Genomic DNA, 25,013 nt, shown 5'->3' with positions numbered 1-25,013 from the left:
ATACTTCCAGGAGAAAATCCAAATTCTTTAGTTTGCCATTCAAAAGCCTCACACAGTTGGGGTCCGCGTTATCTTTTTAACTGGCTCTTCTGCTCTTTCTACCTATCTACGGTCTATCTTTCCTTCTAAACTAGCACAAATCTTATTCCATAGTAAGACCTTTGGCACCAATCCTAGCTTAAAACAATCTTTCCATCTTCTGCATTTACTGTCTGTGCCATTGGCATTTTCAGGCTTAATGTTTTAGAATTTTTTTCTTATATGTATATATTTGTACATGTGTATCTACATCATCATCTATCCATCTTACCTCCATTTCCATGCAACTGAAATATTCCTGAGGCCAAAGATGCAGGCATTTTACATCTCTACAAGGAAGCTAACATGGAGCCTTGTTTAAGGTTGATGTTGACTATGACAGTACTTTTTCTTTTTCTTTTTTTATTATTATTTTTTAAAGATTTTATTTATTCATTTGACAGAGAGAGAGAGCACAAGTAGGGGGAGGGCAGAGGGAGAGGGAGAAGCAGGTTCCTTGCTGAGCAGGGAGCCCGATGTGGGGCTCGATGTGGGGCTCGATCCCAGGACCCTGGGATCATGACCTGAGCCGAAGGCAGACACTCAACTGACTGAGCCACCCAGGTGCCCCAGTACTTTTTCTTTTTAGAGTTTAGGACAATTGATGGTTAATTTAGATTTACATAGAGTATACATGGATTAAATTAAAACAATAATTTTTAAGCTTACCTGTTCTCCACTGAGTGTCTGGAGAATCTTGATGTCTCCATCTTCCATCCTGTAGATGACAACTTGGCCCGTATGATTGTACCGTGGCTGTCCAGCAATGTACAGCACATCTCCAGAAACAGTGGCGGAATTCACTGTGTAACCTAACAAAAGAGCGACGCCAGATGTCTAATATACTATCTGACCCCTTAAAGTCTGCACAGAATAAATTAAGATCCATTTTAAATGGTTGGGAGAATCATTTTTATATGTTTATATAGATTTCTCTTTTTTTGAAAATATTTTTTAATGCAGGGAAGTTTGTGTCTGTAGAAACTTTTAGCATGCTCTCTGATTACTGTGACTGCTTTGTCCACCCCCACCTCGGTTTTTCATTGTTTAAAGGCACAAATGATATAACAATGATGACAGAAGAAGAAAAACAAAACCCATAAAAAATCCCTCATAATCCCAATTCACGACTTTGTAATAAATCAGTTGTACTTCATCTGGACATATTTTATAGAACCTAATAATTTTAATAATTATTACTTTTATTATTTTATTTTTTATTATTTATTTTATAAAATTAATAATTTTACACAGCTGGAATCATAGTAAATGCAAGCCTTTTCTGTGTCGCTGTTGTAGATTTTTATTTATGTTTATTTATTTGTTTTTTAGAGAGAGAGGGTGCGTGTGTGCATAGGAGGTGGGGGGAGGAGCAGAGGTAGAGGGAGAGAATCTTAAGCAGGCGCCATGGCCATCACGGAGCCCCACGCAGGGCTCAATCTCAGGACCCTGAGATCATGATCTGAGCTGAAATCGAGAGTCAGATGCTTAACCGACTGAGCCACCCAGGTGCCCTCGCTGCTGTAGATTTTTAAGTAGTAATTTTAAGTAGTTGATGTTTATTTCTCTGAGTTAAGGCATAAAGGGATTACATTTCTACCACAGGATCATTCCCACTAGAACGGTAGAATTTTTAGGTGGTTTTTAATTTTTTGATATTATACTTAAGGCTGCAAAGACATCCTTGAACATTTAAATTTTTTTCTTCTTTTGGGTTTTTGGTGACAAATTTTAAGGAATAGATTACTGGATCAAATTTTCAATTCTTTCAGTGTCTGGCAAATTGTTTCCAGAACATTTTTACTAATTTATTCCATGAACAGCCAAAGCACAAACTAGATTTATCAAACTCTCACAAACATTGGGTATCATTACTATTATTTAAATTTGTGAATGTTCTAATAGATGTTAAACATAATCTAACAATAATACTTTGCTGTGATTTTAATTTGCATTTGTTTGATTAAAAGGAGGTGGGTGGGGGGGATGGGTGAAATAGGGGATGGGGATGAAGGAGTGCACTTGTTGTGATGAGCACCAGCTGTTGCATGGACGTGCTGAATCACAATATTGTACACCTGAAACTAATATTACACTGTGTTAACTAACTGGAATTTAAATTTAAAAAGTGAGCTTTGACATTCCTCTTTTTAATTGGGCTTTCAGTTTTTGTGTGTCTTTGAGGCAGACAATTCAATTTTTGAGTGAAGAATTAAATTTATTCTTTGTGTCGTTAGAGTACAGAGCTAAATCAATGAATAAAAATTACTATGTGCACATTTCAACTCTACAGAAGGAAGAAATATTCTTATAACCAGATCTGCCCATCAGCAGAGGAGAAGAGGGCAGATTATTTTTCCAAATGCCACAGAATAGTATTTCTTACTAAGAGAAAGATTATATGGAAAATTTATTTTCCAAGTGTTTTACTATAAGGTAATAGTTTCACTTTCTTACAACATTTCTGTAAAGGAACAGAGGTTTTTTTGTACTAAAACATGTTTAATCTCACAAGTGCTAAAGGAACACAATTCCTCAGGCATTTTTCCTTCATGAATATTTTTCTCACATTCTTATTTCTTCATCTTTCTTTGAGCTTCTAAAAAAACTATGCATAATAACTTGTAAACTATTCTTTTTCAAACAAGTAATGTTACTAAACAAGTACTTATGTTACTAACCACAGTATTGCTTAAAAAATAAAAACTTTAAGGTCATGTTTATACACAAATAAAATAAAAAAGAAGAATGTGCAAAACAAAGACTGTTTTATTTCATATCACTCTACTAAGAAATATTAAGAAGGGATTGGCCTAAGAGTGTTAGTACACTTTGATTTTTTTTTTTTTTAACTTACAGAGCTATGAAGGCCAACTGATAAAAGAACATTTAAAAAAAAGTTAAAAAATTATGTTTGAGGCTTGGAGTTGTGTGATTATTTGGTTAATTAATTTTGATAATTTGCTCTTGATAGCTACATCTATTAACTGAAGTCTTCACAACGACAGTATTCTACTGGTTAGGTCGTTACTGGTTGAAGCTCAAGTGTTTAAAGACAATAAGGAGGGAGAGAGAAAGAAAGCCAGGTAAAGTCTAATTTTCTTGAAAGGAAAATAATTATAAACATCTAAGCTTAATGTTGCTTTCTGAAGAGAAAAAAAGCAGAAAATTGAAGAGAAAGGAAAATTCATTGCATAGCCTGCTGCATGGATTTACAAGAAATAGATCCTGTCAGCTCTCATAATTCACTCCTTGGGAAAAGTGCTAGGATCTGGTGAGATAATGGGAAACAGGTATGTTCTGCTTTGGTTTCATGCATTTGCCTCACATTTTTACTTTTTTTCTTGAATTTGTCTGGCATGATTAGAAAGCGGCAGACTGTGGATAGAGGAGGCAGGGAATGAGATTTCCACTGTATTCTCACCATCAAAACCACTTGCTAAGTGCATATTGGCCTAAGGCAATTCCTGGGTTGTGGAAAGATGAGTGAGTGACTATACCCTGAGAGAGGTTCAACGGTTTCTGTTCCTACTTTTTCTGGTTATTATTGATTACTATGAGATTTTTTTTTTTTTTTATAGAGCATCTACCTCTCACTTTGTTTCCTCCATGAGATTTTCCACAGCCTAACAACTTGCAATCCACACAGATTTCAGACCAACACATTCAAACTCTTCTTAATTTGTAACCCACACAAGCAGACATTTTGAAAGTTCCATTTTAGATTTAGAATAATGTTTGTGGGTACAAAGGTATTTTTCTTCCCTGTCCCCTTTCTGGGTGTTTTTCTATTTTAAAAGAAATCTTATATATCTTAAACTTTATGTTGGCAAAATATCTTATGTGCTAACTTGTGATTAAGCTAATGAAATGATTTCTAAGATATAAAATCATCTAAGCACATTGTGGACAACATATTCCCAAATTTCCTTTTCTGGGCAGAAAGAAATCATATGTTACAAATACTGTGGTTACGAACGAAGGTTCTCTTAGCTTTTCTCTTGCTCACAGTGATATCCTTAAGTCTTGAATTCTCTAAGCCTGCTTTAAGCAACGTTGAATCTAAGCTTTCTGGGAATAATAGATTTAGGATTCTTAAGACTATTCGGTTTTAAGGAATTTTATCACATAATAATAACTCAGAATATAAAAAAAAAAACTAGTGTTATTAAAATGTGTGAGCTTTTTTTTTAAAAGATTTTATTTATTTATTTTAGAGAGAGAGTGCACATGTGCATGCAAGGGAGGGAGGGAGAGAAAGGGAGGGAGAGAGAGAGAATCTGAAGCAGACTCTGCACTGAGCATGGAGCCCAACTCAGGGCTCAATCCCAGGAATGTGAGATCATGACCTGAGCTAATACCAAGAGTCAGATGCTTAAACAACTGAGCCACCCAGGTGCCCCAAAATGTGTGAACTTCTTAAGATGTCACACACATCTTTGTGGATTTCATGCCATATCTTTAATTTTGTAAATGTCTTTAATTTTGAAATGAACACTGGAATAGAATCAAGAGACCTAGATTCTAGTTCAGATCTGTCATAGGTAGCTGTGACATCATTTTTCTATTCCTTAATAACTTAATTTGGAAAGTTGGATGTTTACCATATGCTCTCTAAGATCTCTTTTAATGTATATGAATTTTGAGCCCAATCTCTTTATGTTATAGCACAATCCTCCAAATACTTAAAAGATATGCAGTGTACATTTTGTTTCCTAACCATCAATTTCTTCAAATTTTGTCGAGGGTGGGGAAGGAGAGAAAGGAATTGTTTCCAGATCAGTATCCTTTAGATAATCTTTTAATCAGCACAACCTAGTTTGGCATTTTCTTTTGTTATGTGTAATGTCTGACCAGGGCAGAATGTAATAGGATTTTTATGAGAAATAAACTAGACTTTCATGAATGCAGTTCAACATGTGTTAAGGGGTTTGAGGACTCACATTATATTTGCTGCTTACTGCCATATTTTTAATTATCTTAAATCCTCAGGCCTTTCATTTTTCTTAAGTCTTGTTGCCTCTACAGTTTTAAGATGTGTCATTGAATAAGGAGATGTATGGATCTACCAGTAAAGACCTCCTCCTACCTTCCTTGTAAAATAGAAATAAACTGGAATAGAGAGAGAAAAAGACTTGCTTCCAGGACAGAAAGATCCCAGAGAGGAATGCTAACATAGTAAAACTGAACAGTGAAAGATATTTGTTTTCTTTACCACTGGACCCCCAGCACCAAGAGCAATGCCTGGGGCAAAATAGGTACCGGTCAAATATTTGTTGAGTGAGTAAAGAGTTGGGAAACCATACCCTGAATATTTTTTTTCATCCTAGGCCCTCCTAATTGTTTACTGAGATCATTTAGTGCTAGAATAGTTCCCTGGTATCTCCTAGGCAGCTTGGTACAGATCTAGAATAAGGTGATTCCTGACATATACCTCCTCATTCCAGAAAAGTCTTTGAAAAATAAGATGATATTACATCTCAATATTTGTCTTATTTAATAGAGTTATTAAAGAAGAAGCTATATATCAAGACAAATTAACATTTTCTTTTCCAAAATTTGGACCCATAGAAAGAAACCAATGATATAGGATATTTTAGAGAAAATGGGAGTCTGATCTTCAGGATATTAGCTGAATCAAGGTTTCTCTTTTTATTGTAATTTCCTGTCCACCAGGTGCAAAGCTCTTCTTGAATTTAATGAGAATACCAAACACAGGGAGACCTCAAAAAGTGCACATAACAGCCTAAATCATTCCTGCACTTTCGAGAGAGCGTGACCTCCATGTTCTTTTATTCTGACTACTGCTCAGAAACTAAGGCTGCTTTGGAATGTTCATGGGTCCTATAAAAGGTCTAACTCTTGGAAGTGATTTGTCTTACATGGTTATAAGTAAGCCTATATAAATATAAGCAAATAATGCTAAAAATAAAAACAAAACCAAAAATAAAACATAATAATTTTCTCTCAATTACATCCAAACTTTACCTAAGTAAGAAGCAAGAGGTTCATTCTTTTTGGTAGACTCAACGTTAAAGGTCGTGTTTTGGGGGATTATGATTTGATTAGCCTTCTGCATGACGACTGTTCCATTCCAATCATAGGCTCCTACTGCTCCAAGCATGACCCAGTCCTTATATCCAAATAGAGAAAACAAATGATATTTAACAAAATAGTAAGAACACAGCATTAACAATGTGATAGGTTCTGGTCAAAGTGCTTTACATATATTAACTCATATAATTTTCACAATAACATGATAGTAACTTGGCAGAGTAAGTAACTTGCCCTAAGTTGTATAGTACAATTGCCGATTGCAGTGTTAATATTCCTTTGCATGGACTTTCCTCAACTACAAATGATACATTTCCTAATCTTGCCTTTCTGTTTAATTCCGTTAATTCAAAAATCCTAGGTCTTGAACATGGAATTCTAGTAAGATCTTTGATTGAATACACTGAAACTGAGAAAAAGATACATTCCATATCATTAGAAACCATTTTAAGTTAAGTATTTCATTTAGCCAGATGTATAATTACATAAGGCAGACCTCAAAATGTTTGATTCACAATTATTAGTACAGTGTAGTGAACTGTGTGGAAGAAATTATTTTCCTAGCAAGTTTGTGAAATGTCATTTTCCTATTTGGATTAGGAACATCATCACAGTTGGAATAACTGCTCAAGCCATGAACTGCTAGTTGCACTTATAATGCTGATGCCTGGGCATTGCTTTTGGGAGTGGAAACCTTAAAAAAAAAAAGATACTTCATTTTCTACCAAGTGGTCAATGTACCTGTGAATAATGAGCACTGAAGCCAGTCTGAGACATTTCCATTTCAAATGAAGCTGCTGACTGGTCAGCTGTAGCTATAACAGAAACATAAATGCCTGTTAGCACACTGTTGATTTGGAGAAGACAGAGGCCAATTACAGTCTGGGCTCTTTACCAACCAGAATTTCCAACATCTTTTGAGTATGTTCAGCCACACATTTCTCAACCCAAAATTCCTAGGTAGGGCTGGGTGGAGGACAGAGAAGGTTAGCAGAAGGGCCATGTCTAAATTCTTGACTGATGGCTTCCCCACCCTTGCTGGAGAAGTTGAGAAATCTCCATTCATGCTTCTGTTCTTACACTGTGGATGCCTGTGGATGATATGGCACTTTGGATCCAGGGGGTTAAAGTTGAAAGTACTGAGGTTGAAAATCTCTGTCTTCCCCTCACACCATGGGAATCCTGCTCAGACATTAGGCTAAACTTACCTGCTATGTTATAGGGCTGAAATAATTTTATTCACATATCTAAAGAGGTTTCTTGACTCTACCAGCCCCACCTGTATTTCCAGCTATAGATCCTCTCAGAATTCCATTATTTGATAAAGGGTGAGGGGTTCTGGGTTTGTATTGCTCTAATTTCTGGTGGTAGGTATCACTCACAAATTGGGAGGAACTTTTTGACGGGCTCTAGGTCACATGCCATAAAATCACATATTTTTTTAAGAATCTGTACCCATTTTTTGAAAGACCTAAATGTGAGACAGGAGTCCATCAAAATCCTAGAGGAGAACACAGGCAGCAACCTCTTCAACCTCAGCCACAGCAACTTCTTCCTAGAAACATCGCCAAAGACAAGGGAAGCAAGGGCAAAAATGAACTATTGGGACTTCATCAAGATAAAAAGCTTTTGCACAGCAAAGGAAACAGTCAACAAAACCAAAAGACAACCGACAGAAAGGGAGAAGATATTTGTAAATGACATATCAGATAAGGGGCTATAATCCAAAATTTATAAAGAACTTATCAAACTCAACACCCAAAGAACAAATAATCCAATCAAGAAATGGGCAGAAGACATGAACAGACATTTTTCCAAAGAAGACATCCAAATGGCCAACAGACACATGAAAAAGTGCTCAACATTGCCCGGCATCAGGGAAATCCAAATCAAAACCTCAATGAGATACCACCTCACACCAGTCAGAATGGCTAAAATTAACAAGTCAGGAAACAACAGATGTTGGCGAGGATGCGGAGAAAAGGGAACCCTCCTACACTGTTGGTGGGAATGCAAGCTGGTGCAGCCACTCTGGAAAACAGTATGGAGGTTCCTCAAAAAGTTGACAATAGAGCTACCGTGCGACCCAGCAATTGCCCTACTAGGTATTTACCCCAAAGATACAAATGTAGTGATCCAAAGGGGTATGTGCACCCCAATGTTTATAGCAGCAATGTCCACAATAGCCAAACTATGGAAAGAGCCAAGATGTCCATCAACAGATGAATGGATAAAGAAGATGTGGTATATATATACAATGGAATATTATGCAGCCATTAAAAAAACCCCAAATCTTGCCATTTGCAACGACATGGATGGAACCAGAGGGTATTATGCTAAGCGAAATAAGTCAATCAGAGAAAGACATGTATCATATGATCTCACTGATAAGAGGAATTCTTAATCTCAGGAAACAAAGTGAGGGTTGCTGGAGTGGTGGGGGGTGGGAGGGATGGGGTGGCTGGGTGATAGACATTGGGGAGGGTATGTGCTATGGTGAGCGCTGTGAATTGTGTAAGACTGTTGAATCATAGACCTGTACCTCTGAGACAAATAATACATTATATGTTAAAAAAAAAAAAAAAAAAAGAAGATAGTAGGAAGGGAAAAATGAAGGGTGGGAAATTGGAGGGGGAGACGAACCATGAGAGACTACGGACTCTGAGAAACAAACTGAGGGTTCTAGAGGGGAGGGGGGTGGGGGGATTGGTGATGATAGCCCTGTGATGGGTATTAAAGAGGGCACGTACTGAATGGAGCACTAGGTGTTATACGCAAACAATGAATCATGGAACACTACATCAAAAACTAATGATGTAATGTATGGTGATTAACATAACATAATAAAATTAAATAAAAAAAAGAATCTGTACCCATTTTTTTAAGTCAATGGTCTGTAATGAGGTTCAGTAGCAAGCATCAGGTGTTTTTATCTTTCTAAGAGCTCCGTGAATCTGAAAATTTTTTAACGAGGATTTCTATGGGCAAGATTGTATACCCATTTTTAGGCTCTTTACTGAAATACAGAGATAATCCAGAGCATTCCATGGAAAATGTGCTACTCTCAAAATATTCACCAACCCAAAGCCACAACCTCCTAAGGGGATTGCGGGAATGTTGATTCATTTACTTTAAGTAGGGAGTTACTGATTTATCTGGTTTTGCAAATAAGTTAAAAATAGTGCATAATTTTAAGAGTCAGTCTGCCCTCTCATTGAGGCATGAGAATAATTAAACTTGTGAAATCACACTTATTTACTAGCTATTTGCTGTCATAAATTTGTTAACAAGTACATCAGTGATTGCCTTTTTTTAGGACTAGGTTAAATGGGGATATCAATCAAGAATTCAAATGTATCATTTTAATTTCACGTATGAATTATCCTCTAATTTAAATGACTGAAGTACACTTTAAGTTTTTAAGTCCACAATGCTTTATGGTGTCTTTTTATTTATCTTTTCAAGGCCAACTGTAAGAGCGCAGCAGCAAAACCCTGCATATTTCCAGTACTTTCTCTTCCTGCTGCTCTGCTTACAGCGGAGAACAGAGGGAAGGGAGTTATGTGACATTCCACCTGCTGAACTGTCCTCATGGTAATAGCCCTTTGCACATCTCTGAACTTCTTGCTGTCAACTTCTCCCAGGACTCTTCATGAGTACTGAGATAACCACTCTCCCCACTGCTTGGCGTCTGGTTAGGAATTTCAGCATTTTCCCCAACATGCTGGGAAAGGGAGACAGACGGTTTTCTGATCTTTGATTGGGCAAGTTGGCGTGTTCTCATCACTAGGTGGCGCAGTCCGTGGAAACAGGAATTTCATAATCGCTGCTATTTACCATCTAAAGATAAATGTTGATAGGAAGTGGAAACTTCTCAAGTAACAAGGAAATGAAGGCCTTTCTGCTGTCATTATGAAGAAAATCCTAAATAGGCTAGTCAAAACACTGCGTTTGGTTAGGCCTCAAAGTGTAGCAATAAAGATGCGGGAGACATTTTAATCTGAGGACATTTAAAAAATAATTTTGCTTTTAAATATACAGACTTCTTATAGTTTCGGGGCATTCCAACGTGTAATCTTTAACTAATGGTGTAGATAGTTTAGAAGCAACACAAAAATGTCATTTAAGGCAAACTGGGCTCCTCTTCCCACAACCACTGATACAGGCTTCATTCTACAAGTTTTGTAAGGTTATATTTATTTGCTTGCTTAAGATGAGGTTTAAAATTGAAACTGTATTGTGCTTATCTAATGTAACTAAGTCATTTTCATTTAAATGGTCTTTACAGATTGTTTTATCATATCATAGATCACATTATTGACTTATCACATTATTAAAAATTAAAAGTACACAATGACTTGGAAAACTTTGTATATTTCCTTGAGGCCAGTGAAGCTTATGGTCTGGCCTATTAGTAAATGACACTGGGATAGCTACTGTGAGACCAAAGCCACTTAAAAGTGACTTGCGTACAGAATGCAGGATAGCCAAGTTCTCTAGAAGCAGCTGCGACTTCAGATGGATAAGTAATTCCAGTGTTCTGTTTCTAAAGGCACAGGGCGGCTACGGCAAAAGGGAAGCAGAGAAATGAAGTCTGCATGGGCTGTAGCTGCTCATCAAATCTAAACCAGATCTCTCACTTATGGGTCATGAAATCATCAGGGTGAGTCACCACCAGCATTTTTTTAATTGAAAGAGAAGAGAGAACGAAAATGAGAAACTATCAGAATGCTTTATACATAATAAGAGTAATTTTGTGAAATTCTGTTTGATTTTTCTACATATTAGCATGTGCACTGGGTCATGCAGGAGTGGAAAAATTTTCCCTTCCTCCCTTCCAGGTTCCTTGGCTGGTTTAATAATTAACTTGACCTAAAACAGATTATCAGGAGAAAAACAAATTTAATTTCATATGGGACCCCCCAAAATATGAGACTGAAGGTCAAGTGGGGGCAATTGAAGCTTATATGCCATCCTGACCTAAGGATTGGGAGAGGAGCCAGGGGCTGCAAAGGGAGGAGGGCAGTTCAATGGACATAAGAAGAACAGATGTTTGGTAATTAGAAGTTTGCCCTGCCATGCAGACAGGTCTTTCAGATTAAAAAGTTATCCTTGGTTATAGCTCTTTTTCTCGGCCAGGCCCCCTGTATAAATTCTTTTAGGTAGTTAAGGAAGAAGTTAAAGTTTTTCCTGAGTCTGCTGGGTCTTGATTGCCTTCAGCTCAAAATAATCTACATGCTAAAGTGACATATTTTGGGGTGGCCTATTTTATTCCCCTTTAGTGACCCATGATAATAAATATGCTATGCCTCGTGACTCTTTCCTTTCTATACATTTTAATATTCTGTCATTAGTCACTTTTTTGCATTTTCCTGGTCATTTGATGCTCAAAGTGGTCTACTTTGCTTTATTTATGTCTCTTCCTCATTTTATCTTTCTGTTTCCCATTATCAGGTCATATCAGGGTGACTGAGAATGTGCTTTTAAATTTCTGTGTTTAAGACGCAAAACAACAGTCCTTCCGTGTGTCCTCACAAGGACAGGGTCCATTGGATTCGGATGAAGCATAAGAGTAGAACTCTCTGGAAAAAGGGAAAGAGGCATGCTCTCTTAGGCTCCAGTTATCAGAGAACATGAAGAAAGAGGCTTTTTTTCAGTTTTCCTGGCATAACAATTCCAAAGACTTATTTTTTTTTTGTCAGGCAAAGGCTAGTTTCAAAGTAATTTGTTACTTGACATCTACCAAAGGCAGAGGAAGGAATGCCATGACTCATTATCCTCAGTAGCCAATCGTCATTGCAAAATCAAAGAAAAAAAATCTACAAAAAAGAATTATGACTTAGACAAATATAGTGAACCAATGTTTTACTGTCATGGGAGTTGAGACAGAGTTCCATAAAGACCTTTAAAGTGGGCAAGAAGCAAAATAGGAGAAAATAAATGAACAACGAAGTTATTGCAAACAAGAACAGTTCCATAGAAGCCCAAAATAACATAAACAAATTAAAAAGGAAAAGTTGAGCTAGTGTCTCCATTTTCTAAACCCGTGTCACAGAAAAGGACTAACACACGGAGGCACATTTTTGTTCTGGTGAGTGTACACTGACCATTGCCTTCCTTCAACCCCCACATCCTTACAAAGAGAGCTGCCGACAGACGCGGTGCTATGTGAGATAGCCATCTCAGGGAAAGATTTACATAAAAGGGCACTGTTCCATGCTGGCTATTGTACACAGTAAAAGTGCACGACCCATGTAGTAGTAGGAATAAATACCAAAAACCCATTACATTGACTTTGCATTGTAGACAGAACATACAGGATTACAAGAACTAGTCATACCTTCCAAGGCAAATATTCTTTCTCCCAGAGCTTCAACAATAGTGACTAGAGCCAATTCATCAGAGACGTTGAAGAAATGCTTTTCAGTGGGTTCACTTGCAATTGATTTTATTTCTTCCACAAATTTTTCAGTGCTTAAATTTCCTCTGTTATAGCTCCCAAGAATCTAAGACACGACAAAATGGCAAGAATATATTTTAAATTCTATGTGTTAAATAAGGATCCCAAGCATTTTGTCAATAAACAAGAGAGGTATATAGTATATTAATTCAATGCAATTTTTATGTACTTCCACATTCTTGGAAGAACAATCTTCAGTATATGTAGATTCCCTAATATTAACTGTTATATACTGTAATTGGTGTAGGAAAATATAAAGGGCAATCTTGTATGTTTGTGAAAGTTTCTTCTCTTGCATTCCTGTGTCCCTGTTTATGAACAGCTCTATCTTTAAAGTCTGACAGTTCAAAAGTAAGTTATAGTTTCTGAATGTCTCTGCTATTATTCCAGCCCATGCCACCCCCATTTGCTGGCAAAAACAATTAGCAAGTGAGTTACTTGATCTTGAATAGGCAGTTCTTCCTGATAATCTTACCAAGAGCCAGTCCCACATATATATTTTTTAAACAGATATTAAACTAAATGGTAATCTAACTTGGCAATCTAGAAAATAAACAATTGGGACCTTCCTGTTTGAAACCAAATGCTCAAGACAGGGACACCCCCTACCCACCCTTTTTTATAGAGTAGAGAGAGAGGCAGGAATTATCTGTTATAGTTCACCATAATTATTTAGATGTATTAGCAGGTTTTCTCAAACATCTATTTTATATTTTAAGGTAAGGTTTATTGAGATTTAATTTATATACAGTAAAACTCACCCTTTCTAGGTATACAATTCTTTTTTTTTTTTTTTAAAGATTTTATTTATTTATTTGAGAGACAGAGAATGAGAGACAGAGAGCATGAGAGGGAGGAGGGTCAGAGGGAGAAGCAGACTCCCCGCTGAGCAGGGAGCCCGATGCGGGACTCAATCCCGGAACTCCAGGATCATGACCTGAGCCGAAGGCAGTCGCTTAACCAACTGAGCCACCCAGGCGCCCATATTTATGATTCATATAGCATGTAGCCTTTTGTGTCTGACTCCTTTCATTTGCATAATGCTTCTGAGAGTCATTCATGTTGCCCCATGTATCAGAAGTTCAGTCTTTTTTTATTGCTAGTAGGATTCCATTGGATAGATGCACCCAAACTGGAAACAATCCAAATGTCCATGTAAAGTATGGAACAAATTGTGGTAGATGCATACAATGTATAATAAGAAAATGAATGACTGATGCACAATATATCATGGCCAATCATTATGTTGAGTGAAAAGTTAGACACAAAAGAGTATATATTATATGATTTCATTTACATAAAATAGAATAGGCAACTTAAACTGTGGTGGTGTAAGTCACACCAGCAGTTACTACAGAAGTGAGTATTAAAAAAATGAAAGTATAGGGAACTTTCTGGGGGTGATGGAAATGTTCTATATCTTGATTGACGTATCAGTTACATGGGTGTATGCAATTATCTAAACTCATCAGTTTGTTCACTTTGTACATAATTTTCACACTGAAATTTTGCATTTCACTGTATGTGTTACTTTAATTAAAAAAATGAACTATGATGGCTTGTAATAATATGGATGAATCTTAGCAATATTAATTTTAAAAGTTTCAAAATACTATATACAGCATGACACCCTTTTTATAAAGTTAAATAAAAGGAAGAGTTTTAGAATTTTTTTAAGATACGTATAGCTACCAAGAGATTAGAAAAAGAGAGCAAGAGATGAGTATAGGATTTGGGCTGATGGTTATCAGGTAGAGGACTCCAGGTGGTGAATGTGGTCAGGCCCATAGATGCTTATACTGGATACTTAAAATATGTATACAGGTACAATAATAAACATAGAAACCTATAAAGTGGGCCATGCTTTCACAAATGATGAAGTCTCCTAAACCAAGGATCACGATTAATTCAATTCTATGCTCCTGGAATCCAAAAAAACAAAGGTAAGATTTTGAGCTCTGTGCTATTGCTTGATTTTTAGAATATCCTACTCCTTGGGGACAAGAAAAATCATGACCTCCAGTGACCATGAAGATACCAGAAATTTCTACTTCCCTTTCCATTTCTAAATCATAGACATAGATTTGTCTAGCATCGTTAAACCGAGACCCTAGGGTGCCTTCAAAGTCCCATTGCAACATAGACCTGCCATAGTCCCCAGATGCAGTTCAGCATTGTGGACTGGGTGGATCCTGGACACATGGGTGGGCCGGCACAGGTGGAGGTGCCAGGCAGTCCTGGTCCTCATCCTCACCGGGTCTTCTGGCCACACACCCCTGCCTCTCCTTCTCTGAGCACCCATCTCCGGCCCACTCTCCTTCAGCTGCCTGTTCTAGGCATCTGCATGCATTTTTTAAATGTCAGATTCAAAATGGTAGATTTTAAAACTGATATTTTTATTAAGAAGGGTACAATTTTTACTTATAGTTAGAAAAAAGCTGCAATTACTGTTTTAGGTATTGCTATTTAGGATCTACCATATACTTGTTCATTTGTATTATAAAATGTATGAGGGTTTAGATTAGTAACTGAGTCATTAAAATGTACACTAAACGTTAATGTGAGCATAGGAGTTGTATGCCAGCTAGTCAGGCAGGCAGTGCAGATGGCAGCTTTGGAGTTTTCCTTCCTAGTGTCCAGGTGCTGGGGGATTGACTCCTGTTCCTTCCCCCTGCTTGACTCACACCCACCCCATTCCCACAGAATACCTGGGAGGAGTCCCGAGCAATACCACCTATCTGCACACACAGGTCTTCATCGAGGCCCTTGTCTCTCGTTTAGCTCTGTGTCTACCTATAAAATGTGTTCATGAGGCACATGCCCTAATGTTTGTGAAGAACTTTGTGTTACTTTGAAAAAGTGAGCAATTTAGGAAATCGGTACACTATTTGGGTAGCTTTTTGATTTTTGAAACTAACTCTCTACTACTTGTCCAGGTACCGGTACGAAGGTCAATACCAGAAGTTTGCAGAATTGCACGAGAACACAAAAACTCAGATCCTGTCTACTTGGCTGAAAAGCAAATGTCAACCATCAGAAATGGTTTATATTTGAACAGAGACCACTGGTGCTTTTCCCACTTTAGCTACTTGATGGTGGAAGAGAATTAATGGAAATGAATGTAGAGAATTGTCCAGATAAGGGAGGGAAAATCCAAGGGCCACTTGCTTTTATTGCCTTGAACGAATTCTCTCTTGTACTTAAAAACAATTAAGATGATCTTCTTATAGTTGAGTATTTACCCACATCTAGATGGACATGCCCCAAAGAAAGCATGGAAAAGGTGGGAGAGATTCTCCAGCCTCCAGAGCCTCCATCACACCTGTGTGTCCGTTTCGGGATCACTGGGGTCTTGCTCCACACCTCACTCTATACCTGGTATTCTTCTCACACACTGTTAGGTTCCTTTTGGTCAGCAGTTTTGCTACGTATGGATTTCTTTTAGATTCGTACAAATTCTACATCATGTGAAGCCCTCTGACTACCCACTATTTTACCTAATTTATCCTATAAGTTATATGATATCTTTGGATGGAAAGTCACCATCTTTCCCCCTTAGTCCCTATTGAACATATTCTAGATTCACTATTGCATTGACATGTTAACTTCCATTTCACTGATAAAGTGATGAATTTGAAAATACACATAAAAATTGTAAAGATGTTTGGACCATGCACGGTTGAGGTTCTTAGTTGTGATGTAAATGTTATCAGGTATTTAGTGCTCTATGTGACAGACAGAGACAATTGGATAAAGTTCAATGGGGAAAATGTCCAAGAGACATACATAAATAATAAAAATAAAACATAAATGGAACATGAGAGTATATATTTAGAAGAAAATATAAGAAGGAAAAAATTCCCAGGAAGTACTGTGACTTGTATCCAGTTTGAACTATTTTGTATTAAAGAATAAAAAATGAAAACAGAAATGTATTCTGATCCTTCACCCAAGGATCTGGTGCTTGCAGAAACATTATTTTCTATGAGTGAGAAGAAATACAAAATAACATTTGTAAATTACTTCTGTTTCACTTTATACAAATATGTCAAGCCCAGGCATTTGGTATTCTGTTAATATTTACCTCAAGTAGACATCCAGAATTGAAGTTCCCTTGAGGCAGATGTGTCAAATGTAAAGTGTACAATTCATTTACATGTACTATAGTGCCTTTTGTGTGCAAATGAATGAAATGCTAAGATACTTTCTAATTTCTCCTATTTTCATTTGAATGCTGTAAATGATACACATTTCACAGTCATTATAATCCCAGCCATTATCATCTAAGGTTAGAATATGAATGTAAAACAGGCTCCTGCTGGCAATGTCTAGTATCCTCAAGTGACAGAATACAGACCACGTAGAATACATACCAGTTTAGGACCCTCACCAAGTCTGAGAGTTTAATGGGTCATGTTTGCAGTTTTATCATAGAGTGCTTAAATTTTCAATACTCAGTTAGTTTGGGATATTGTCTCCCCCAAAACACATCTTTGTGGTGTTCAGGATCAAATGGTGAGTAAAAAAAAAAATTGAGTAGGAGGAACAGCCCAGGTGGCAATAGGGGCAGACCCCCAGGTATATTTGATCCATGTGAAGCATGAATGGAGCTTCAGAAATGCCTAAAACCTTTCTGTGTGAATGCACAAGGAGAGGAAATAAAATAACTGTCTTATTTCCTAGTTCGGTGCAAACTAAAAAATACAAGTTTCACTGGGGAAAAGAAATATGAATTGGGAAAATAACAATTCTTGCTGAAGTGAAATTTTCCTATACATTATTTATAAAAATTTGAAGAGCAATTTGACAATAATTCATTGATTAAAACAGGAAAGGAACTCATAATTTTATGATTCTCTAGGAAAATTAATGGAATTATGAGAACCCTTTTTGACCAGTTGGGAGGCAAAGTATGAATTACCAACTAGGGATCCAACCAAGGGAAACATAGTGACTTAAGGACAAGAAATACTGTATATGTAGCCAGATACCCTGTAAAAGTGATGTAAGCTTCACTTAAAATTAAGAAGTCATTCATTGATACTACAGTATCTGCTTTCCAGTGAAGTTTTTTTTAACGTTGTTAATGCTGCTGATGGTTTACTCAGATCATTGCCTGCTACAGTGGTACCTGGAAAGCCAGGCTATATTCTCTGCGGGGAAGCTGAATGAATGATAGCACTTCTGATATCCAGTTGTCTGGGACAAACTGGGCATATATTGGCTTTGCATACTGAAAAGACCAGCCATAGACTCTAACTGTGGCCAGTATCACTGAGTAAAGGCTGGATCTATGGAATTATTCTCAACCACAGAAGAGATCAAAATAGTTACAGTAACTATTATAATGAGAGGTAATAATGGATTGATAGTAATTGGCAAAAGGTAACTTATAGAAGTAACAACAAGGGAAAAGAGAAATAATGAGGTGTTTTAATTTTTCACATCTGTATCCCAAATAAAAAAGAACATTGTTGGACATTGGGCTCTCTCCATAGTTTGGCTATTGTTGATAATGCTGCTATAAACATCAGGGTGCACGTACCACTTTGAACCTATATTTTTGTATCCTTTGGGTAAATACCTAGTAGTGCAATTGTGGGATTATAGGGTAGTTCTATTTTTAACTTTTTGAGGAACCTCCATACTGTTCTCCAGAGTGGCTGTATCAGTTTGCATTCCCACCAATAGTGCAAGGAGGTTCCCCTTTCTCTGCATCCTCACCAACAGCTGTTGTTTCTTGTGTTGTTAATTTTAGCCATTCTGTGGTGTGGTGATATCTCATCATGGTTTTGATTTGTATTTCCCTGATGATGAGTGATATTGAACATCTTTTCATGTGTCTGTTAGCCATCTGGATGTCTTCTTTGGAAAAGTGTCTATTCATGTCTTTTGCCCATTTCTTAACGGGATTATTTGTGTTTTGGGTGCTGAGTTTGATAAGTTCTTTATAGATTTTGGATATAAGACTTTATCAGAATGGATAAAGAAGATGAGGCACACACACACACAAAGGAATATTACTCAGCCATCAAAAAGAATGAAATCTTGCCATCTGCAACAATGTGGATGGAGCTAGAGTGTATTATGTTAAGTGAAATAGGTCAGGTCAAGAAAGACAAATACTACATGATTTCACTCATATGTGAAATTTAAGAAACAAAACAGATGAACATATGGGGTGGAGAGAGAGAGGGAAACAAACCATAAGGGACTTTTAAAGATAGAGAACAAATTGAGGGGTTATGGAGGGAGGTAGATGGGGGATGGGCTAGATGGGTGATGGGGATTAAGGAGGGCACTTTGTGATGCGCACTGGGTGTTATATGTAAGTGATGAATCACTGAATTCTACTCCTAAAACCAACATTGCACTGTATGTTAACTAACTAGAATTTAAATAAAAATTTGAAAAGGAAGAAAAAAAAGGATATTGTTGCAATCAGAAGTTGCCTTGTTTATAAGCAAGTCATCTTGGTTATAAAATAAGTACAGTCACCTTGCCCCTGGGAGGCAGTGAATCGATTTTGTGTTCTGGGAGTTTATCAGTGATGAATCACTCTTCTTCCCTTCCTACAACGGGGTGGGATGTCTTTCACTGATCATACTTTTGAAAGGAAAGGAGGAAATCTCACTGATGAAATACTGAAAAACCATTATGTGTAATATCTGATTCTTACTTACAGTAAATAAAAGAGGTTTTGTCGAAAAACAATTTAGGCTAAACTCTTACAGTTCTGAAAGTTTTGCTTCCTGACTTGTTTAAAAAATCAATTTATATTAAGAAGACACCCTCCTCCTAGGCAGAGGGCACATGCTATGGAATTGAGAGTGAAATGAAGGCTGTACACAGTTGTTAGTGAGGCTGAAATAAAGTTTGATAGTCCATGGGGGAATCTCTGAAGGTTTCTGTGCAAGGGGGCAACACAGTTTATCTCTAAGATTCCTTCTAGCTCTAAAGCATCATGATCTTATTATTTCATGGTTGTAAACTCCTCTAGTTAAATATCCTTAAGAAAAATAGTATTTATTGGTTGCCTCGCCTACCAATAAATAGGTGCTAGATGTTTTCAGTCATTACCTCACTGATTCTTTATCTGAGAGAAAGAGAAAGAAACAATATTTACCCTTTATCTTTACAGATAAAGAAGCTGAAGCTTGGAGTACTAAGTGACTTATCCACTGTCACAAAGGCAGAAATTGAACAAAGGTCTTTCTAGCTCCAAAATATACTCTTCTCTACCCTCTCCCCCTTCTTCTCACTTTTGGAAAATGTCCATGGGTTTGTTGTTGTTTAAGGTTATGACATTATGGGACACGCTTAGTGTCTCTGTGCTGGGTCTTTTTGCTCTGGTACAAGGGCTGGAGAGGACTGTGGTGCTCTTTGGAAGTCTGGGGAAGTGAGTGAAAACAGGTTAGGACAGTCCTGCAGCACCTTCCAGAGATCTGCTGCAGCAAGAGAGACTGGGAACTGGGGAAAAACAGCCCAGGGCAGTGGTACAGATGGTCAGTAAAGGGGTATCTGGAGACTTGGTCATGTGGCCTACAGCCATGAAACCTGGTGTCCCTTGGCTTCCTCATTCATAAAATGGGAAAAGGAAAGTTGTCCTGCTCTCTTTGGGGTGCCACAAAGGACAAAGAAAGGTATCTAGGACACAGAAAAAAAAAAAAAAAAGACTATGGTAGGTTACAGAGTGTTATATGCATGATAATTTAAATTATTTTCCATATTTCCATTTGAAAGGTGGAATTTTTACTTCTCCTTTTCTAAATGTCCCTCTTCATGGGGTGGCACCATGAAATTGAGTCACCTCAGTTCATGGAACTATTAGAAGTTGATTTAGAAAAGACAAATCACTATTAAGAGGTAGAAAGCACTCTGTCTCTATTTTTTTTTTTTTTTTTGCATCTTGAGAGACAAATGTTATTAATAATGGATTGCTTTTATATTGATACAGATTTGCGCACAAAGAGCTGAAGTACTTTATATGTAATATCTTCTATATCATCAATAGCAGGCTAGGCTTTTCCTTGGAACTAAATGAAATTTCTTCTCTGATCCTTTTTCCCTTCTTGTCCAGCTTAAATACAGTTACAGAAAACATTTTAGAGCTGCTGGCTGCACAGTTAGGGGCTATGAAGTAGGGAGGAAATGGAAAGTCCGGCTTTGTGATGCCACCAGCTTTGGTTTTCTTTTTCTACATTCCTCTGGCTATTCGGGTCTTTTCTCGTTCCATACAAGTTTTAGGATTATTTGTTCCAGCTCTGTGAAAAAAGTTGATGGCATTTTGATAGGGATTGCATTGAATGTGTAGATTGCTCTAGGTAGCATAGATATTTTAACAATATTTATTCTTCCAACCCACGAGCATGGAATGTTTTTCCATTTCTTTGTGTCTTCCTCAATTTCTTTCATGAGTATTTTATAGTTTTCTCAGTACAGATCCTTTGCCTCTTTGGTTAGGTTTATTTCTAGGTATCTTATGGTTTTTGATGCAATTGTAAATGGGATCGACTCCTTAATTTCTCTTTCTTCTGTCTCATTGTTGGTGTATAGAAATGCAACTGATTATTGGGCATTGATTTTATATCCTGCCACTTTGCTGAATTCCTGCATGAGTTCTAGCAATTTGGGGGTGGAATCTTTTGGGTTTTCCACATAGAATATCATGTCATCTGTGAAGAGAGTTTGACTTCTTCTTTGCTGATTTAGATGCCTTTTATTTCTTTTTGTTGTCTGATTGCTTGGGCTAGGACTTCTAGTACTATGTTGGAGAGTGGGCATCCCTGCCATGTTCCTGACCTTAGGGGAAAAGCTCTCAGTTTTTCCCCATTGAGAATGATATTTGCTGTGGGCTTTTTGTATATGGCTTTTATGATATTGAGGCATGTTCCCTCTATCCCTACACTGTGAAGAGTTTTAATCAAGAAAGGATACTGTACTTTGTCAAATGCTCTTTCTGCATCTATTGAGAAGATCATATGGCTCTTGTCCTTTCTTTTATTCATGTAGTGTATCATGTTGATTGATTTGCAGATGTTGATCCAACCTTGCAGCCCAGGAATAAATCCCACTCGGTCATGGTGAATAATCCTTTTAATGTACTGTTGGATCCTATTGGCTAGTATCTAGGTGAGGATTTTGGCATCAATGTCTATCAGGGATATTGGTCTGTAATTCTCCTTTTTGGTGGGGTCCTTGTCTGGTTTTGGAATAAAGGTAATGCTGGCCTCATTGAGAGAGTTTGGAAGTTTTCCTTCCATTTCTATTTTTTGGAACTGCTTCAGAAGAATAGGTATTAATTCTTTAAATGTTTCGTAGAATTCCCCTGGGAAGCCATCTGGCCCTGGGCTCTTGTTTGTTGGGAGATTTTTGATTACTACTTCAATTTCCTTGCTGGTTATGGGTTTGTTCAGGTTTTCTCTTTTTCCTGTTTCAGTTTTGGTAGTTTATATATCTCTAGGAATGCATCTATTTCTTCCAGATTGCCTAATTTGTTGGCATATAGTTGCTCATAATATGTTCTTATAATTGTTCATATTTCTTCAGTGTTGGTTGTGATATCTTCTCTTTCATTCATGATTTTATTTATTTGGGTCCTTTCTCTTTTCTTTTTGATAAGTCTGGCCAGGGATTTATCAATCTTATTAATTCTTTCAAAGAACCAGCTCCTAGTTTTGTTGATCTGATCTGTTCTACTGTTCTTTTGGTTACTATTTCATTGATTTCTGGTCTAATCTTTATTAATTCTCTTCTCCTGCTGGATTTAAGCTTTATTTGCTCTTCTTTCTCTAGCTCCTTTAGGTGTAAGGCTAGGTTGTGTATTTGAGACCTTTCTTGTTTCTAGAGAAAGGCTTGTATTACTATATACTTCCCTCTTAGGACCTTCTTTGCTGCATCCCAAAAGTTTTGAACAGTTGTGTTTTCATTTTCATTTGTTTCCATGAGTTTTTAAAATTCTTCTTTAATTTCCTGGTTGACCCATTCATTCTTTAGAAGGATGCTCCTTAGCCTCCTTGTATTTGAGTTCTTTCCTCTTGTGATTGAATTCTAGTTTCAAAGCATTGTGGTCTGAGAGTATGCAGGAAATTATCCCAATCTTTTGGTACTGGTTGAGAACTGATTTGTGACCCAGTATGTGATCTATTCTGGAGAATGTTCCATGTGCACTCAAAAAGAATGTCTATTCTGTTGCTTTAGGATGGAATGCTGTGAATATATCTGTGAAGTCCATCCAGTCCAGTGTGTCATTCAAAGCCCTTGTTTCCTTGTTGATCTGCTTAGATGATCTGTCCATTGCAGTGAGTGGGGTGTTAAAGTCCCCTACTATTATTGTATTATTATCGATGTGTTTCTTTAATTTTGTTATTAATTGGTTTATATAATTGGCTGCTTGCATGTTAGGGACATAAATATTTACAATTGTTAGATCTTGTTGGATAGATGCTTTAATTATGATATAGTGTCCTTCCTCAACTTTTATTACAGTCTTTAGTTTAAAATCTAATTTGTCTGCTATAAGGATTGCCACCCCAGCTTTCTTTTGATGTCCATTAGCATGATAAATGGTTTTCCACTCCTTCACTTTCAGTCTGGAGGTGTCTTTGGGTCTAAAATGAGTCTCTTGCAGGGCCGCCTGTGTGGCTCAGTCATTAAGCGTCTGCCTTCAGCTCAGGTCATGATCCCAGGGTCCTGGGATCGAGCCCCACATCAGGCTCCCTGCTCGGCGGGAGGCCTGCTTCTCCCCCTCCCACTTCCCCTGCTTGTGTTCCTGCTTTTGCTATCTCTCTCTGTCAAATGAATAAATAAAATCTTCAAAAAAATAAAAAATAAAATGAGTCTCTTGCAGACAGCATATTGATGGGTCTTATTTTTTTTTATCCAATCTGATACCCTGTGTCTTTTGATTGGGACATTTAGCTCATTTACATTCAGAGTAACTATTGAAAGATATGAATTTAGTGCCATTGTATTACCTGTAAAGTCCCTGTTTCTGTAGACTGTCTCTGTTCCTTTCTGGTCTGTGTTACTCTCTTTGCTTAAAGGATCCCCTTTAATATTTCCTGCAGGGCTGGTTTAGTGATCACAAATCCTTTTAGTTTCTGTTTCTCCTGAAAGCTTTTTATCTCTCCTATTTTGATTGACAGCTTAGCTGGATACAGTATTCTTGGCTGCATATTTTTCTCATTTAGCAACTTGAATATATCATGCCAGTCCCTTCTAGCCCCCAGGCCTTTGTGGTTAGGTCTGCTACCAGTCTGATGTTTCTACCCTTGTAGATTATGGACCTCTTGTCCCTGAGCTGCTTGTCTCTGAGATTTGCAAGTTTCATTATTATATGTTGAGGTGTTGACCTATTTTTATTCATTTTGAGGGGGGTTCTCTGTACCTCCTGGACTTGAATGCCTGTTTCCTTCCCCAGATTAGGGAAGTTCTCTGCTATAATTTGCTTCAATATACCTTCTGCCCCCCAAACCCCAACTCTCTTTCCTCTTCTTCTGGGATCCCAATTATTCTAATATTGTTTCATTTTATGGTATCACTTATCTCTCAGATTCTCCCCTTGTGATCCAGTAGTTGTTTCTTTTTCTCAGCTTCTTTATTCTCCATCACTTTGTCTCCTATATCACTAAGTCTTTCTTTTGCTCATTTATCCTAGCAGTTAGAGCCTCCATTTTTTATTGCATCTCATTATAGCCTTTTTGATTTCGACTTGATTAGATTTTAGTTCTTTTATTTCTCCAGAAAGGGATTCTCTAGTGTCTTCTATACTTTTTTCAAGCCCAGCTAATATCTGATATCTTTATAATCATTATTCTGAACTCTAGTTCTGACATCTTACTTATATCCATACTGATTAGGTCCCTGGCAGTCAGCACTGCCTCTTGTTCTCTTTTTTGAGGTGAGTTTTTCTATCTTGTCATTCTTGCAGAAAGTGGTCACTTTTCTATTTGTAGAGTTGCAGCTATTCTTTTCTTAGATATTTGGTTGAGTTCGTCGGTGTTCAGAATGATTTGATAGCTATCTAGCTGAATTCCTGGGACCAGATGAAAATAAGGTCTCCTACTCTTCCACCATCTTGGACTATTCTCCAGGCAATGAATTTATTACGAGCACATCCTCAATTTCCTTTCTTTCCTCCCTTCCTTTTTTCTTCTTACCTTCTCCTTTCTCCTTCCTTCCCTCCCTCTTTTCTGCCCTTCCTCCATTCCTCCCTCCATCCTTCCAGCATTCTTCCCCCTGCTGGGGGGTGCTCTTCTCCTCTTTTTCTGCTCTTCTTTTTTCTTTCTTATTTCTGTCTCTTTCTTTCTCTTGTCCTTCCTTCCCTAGGACACAAAGGGAGCAAGACCCAATTCTGCCCTCACAGAGTTTACCTTCAAATGGAGACATTTCTCCTTTACAACCTTATTTGTGTAACTTG

General features: G+C 37.3%; 1 protein-coding gene across 1 annotated transcript in view; it reads right to left on the bottom strand.

Moving 5' to 3' along the window:
- The window catches only part of ITGA1 (integrin subunit alpha 1), a 138,043-nt gene that overhangs the window by 12,783 nt on the left and 100,247 nt on the right, over window positions 1-25,013 (bottom strand). Inside the window, exons 9-12 of the mRNA XM_032415228.1 lie at window positions 12,473-12,638; window positions 6,874-6,947; window positions 6,067-6,211; window positions 748-890 (exon numbers count right to left, since the gene is read on the bottom strand). Of these exons, the coding sequence (XP_032271119.1) occupies window positions 748-890; window positions 6,067-6,211; window positions 6,874-6,947; window positions 12,473-12,638 (528 nt within the window). The remainder of the gene's footprint in view (window positions 1-747; window positions 891-6,066; window positions 6,212-6,873; window positions 6,948-12,472; window positions 12,639-25,013) is intronic.

Source organism: Phoca vitulina, unplaced genomic scaffold (genome assembly GCF_004348235.1).
Source record: "Phoca vitulina isolate PV1807 unplaced genomic scaffold, GSC_HSeal_1.0 scaffold17, whole genome shotgun sequence".
NCBI lineage: Eukaryota > Metazoa > Chordata > Mammalia > Carnivora > Phocidae > Phoca > Phoca vitulina.
The sequence above is the reverse complement of the archived record's forward strand: the minus strand, read 5'-3'. Positions and strand labels throughout refer to the sequence as shown.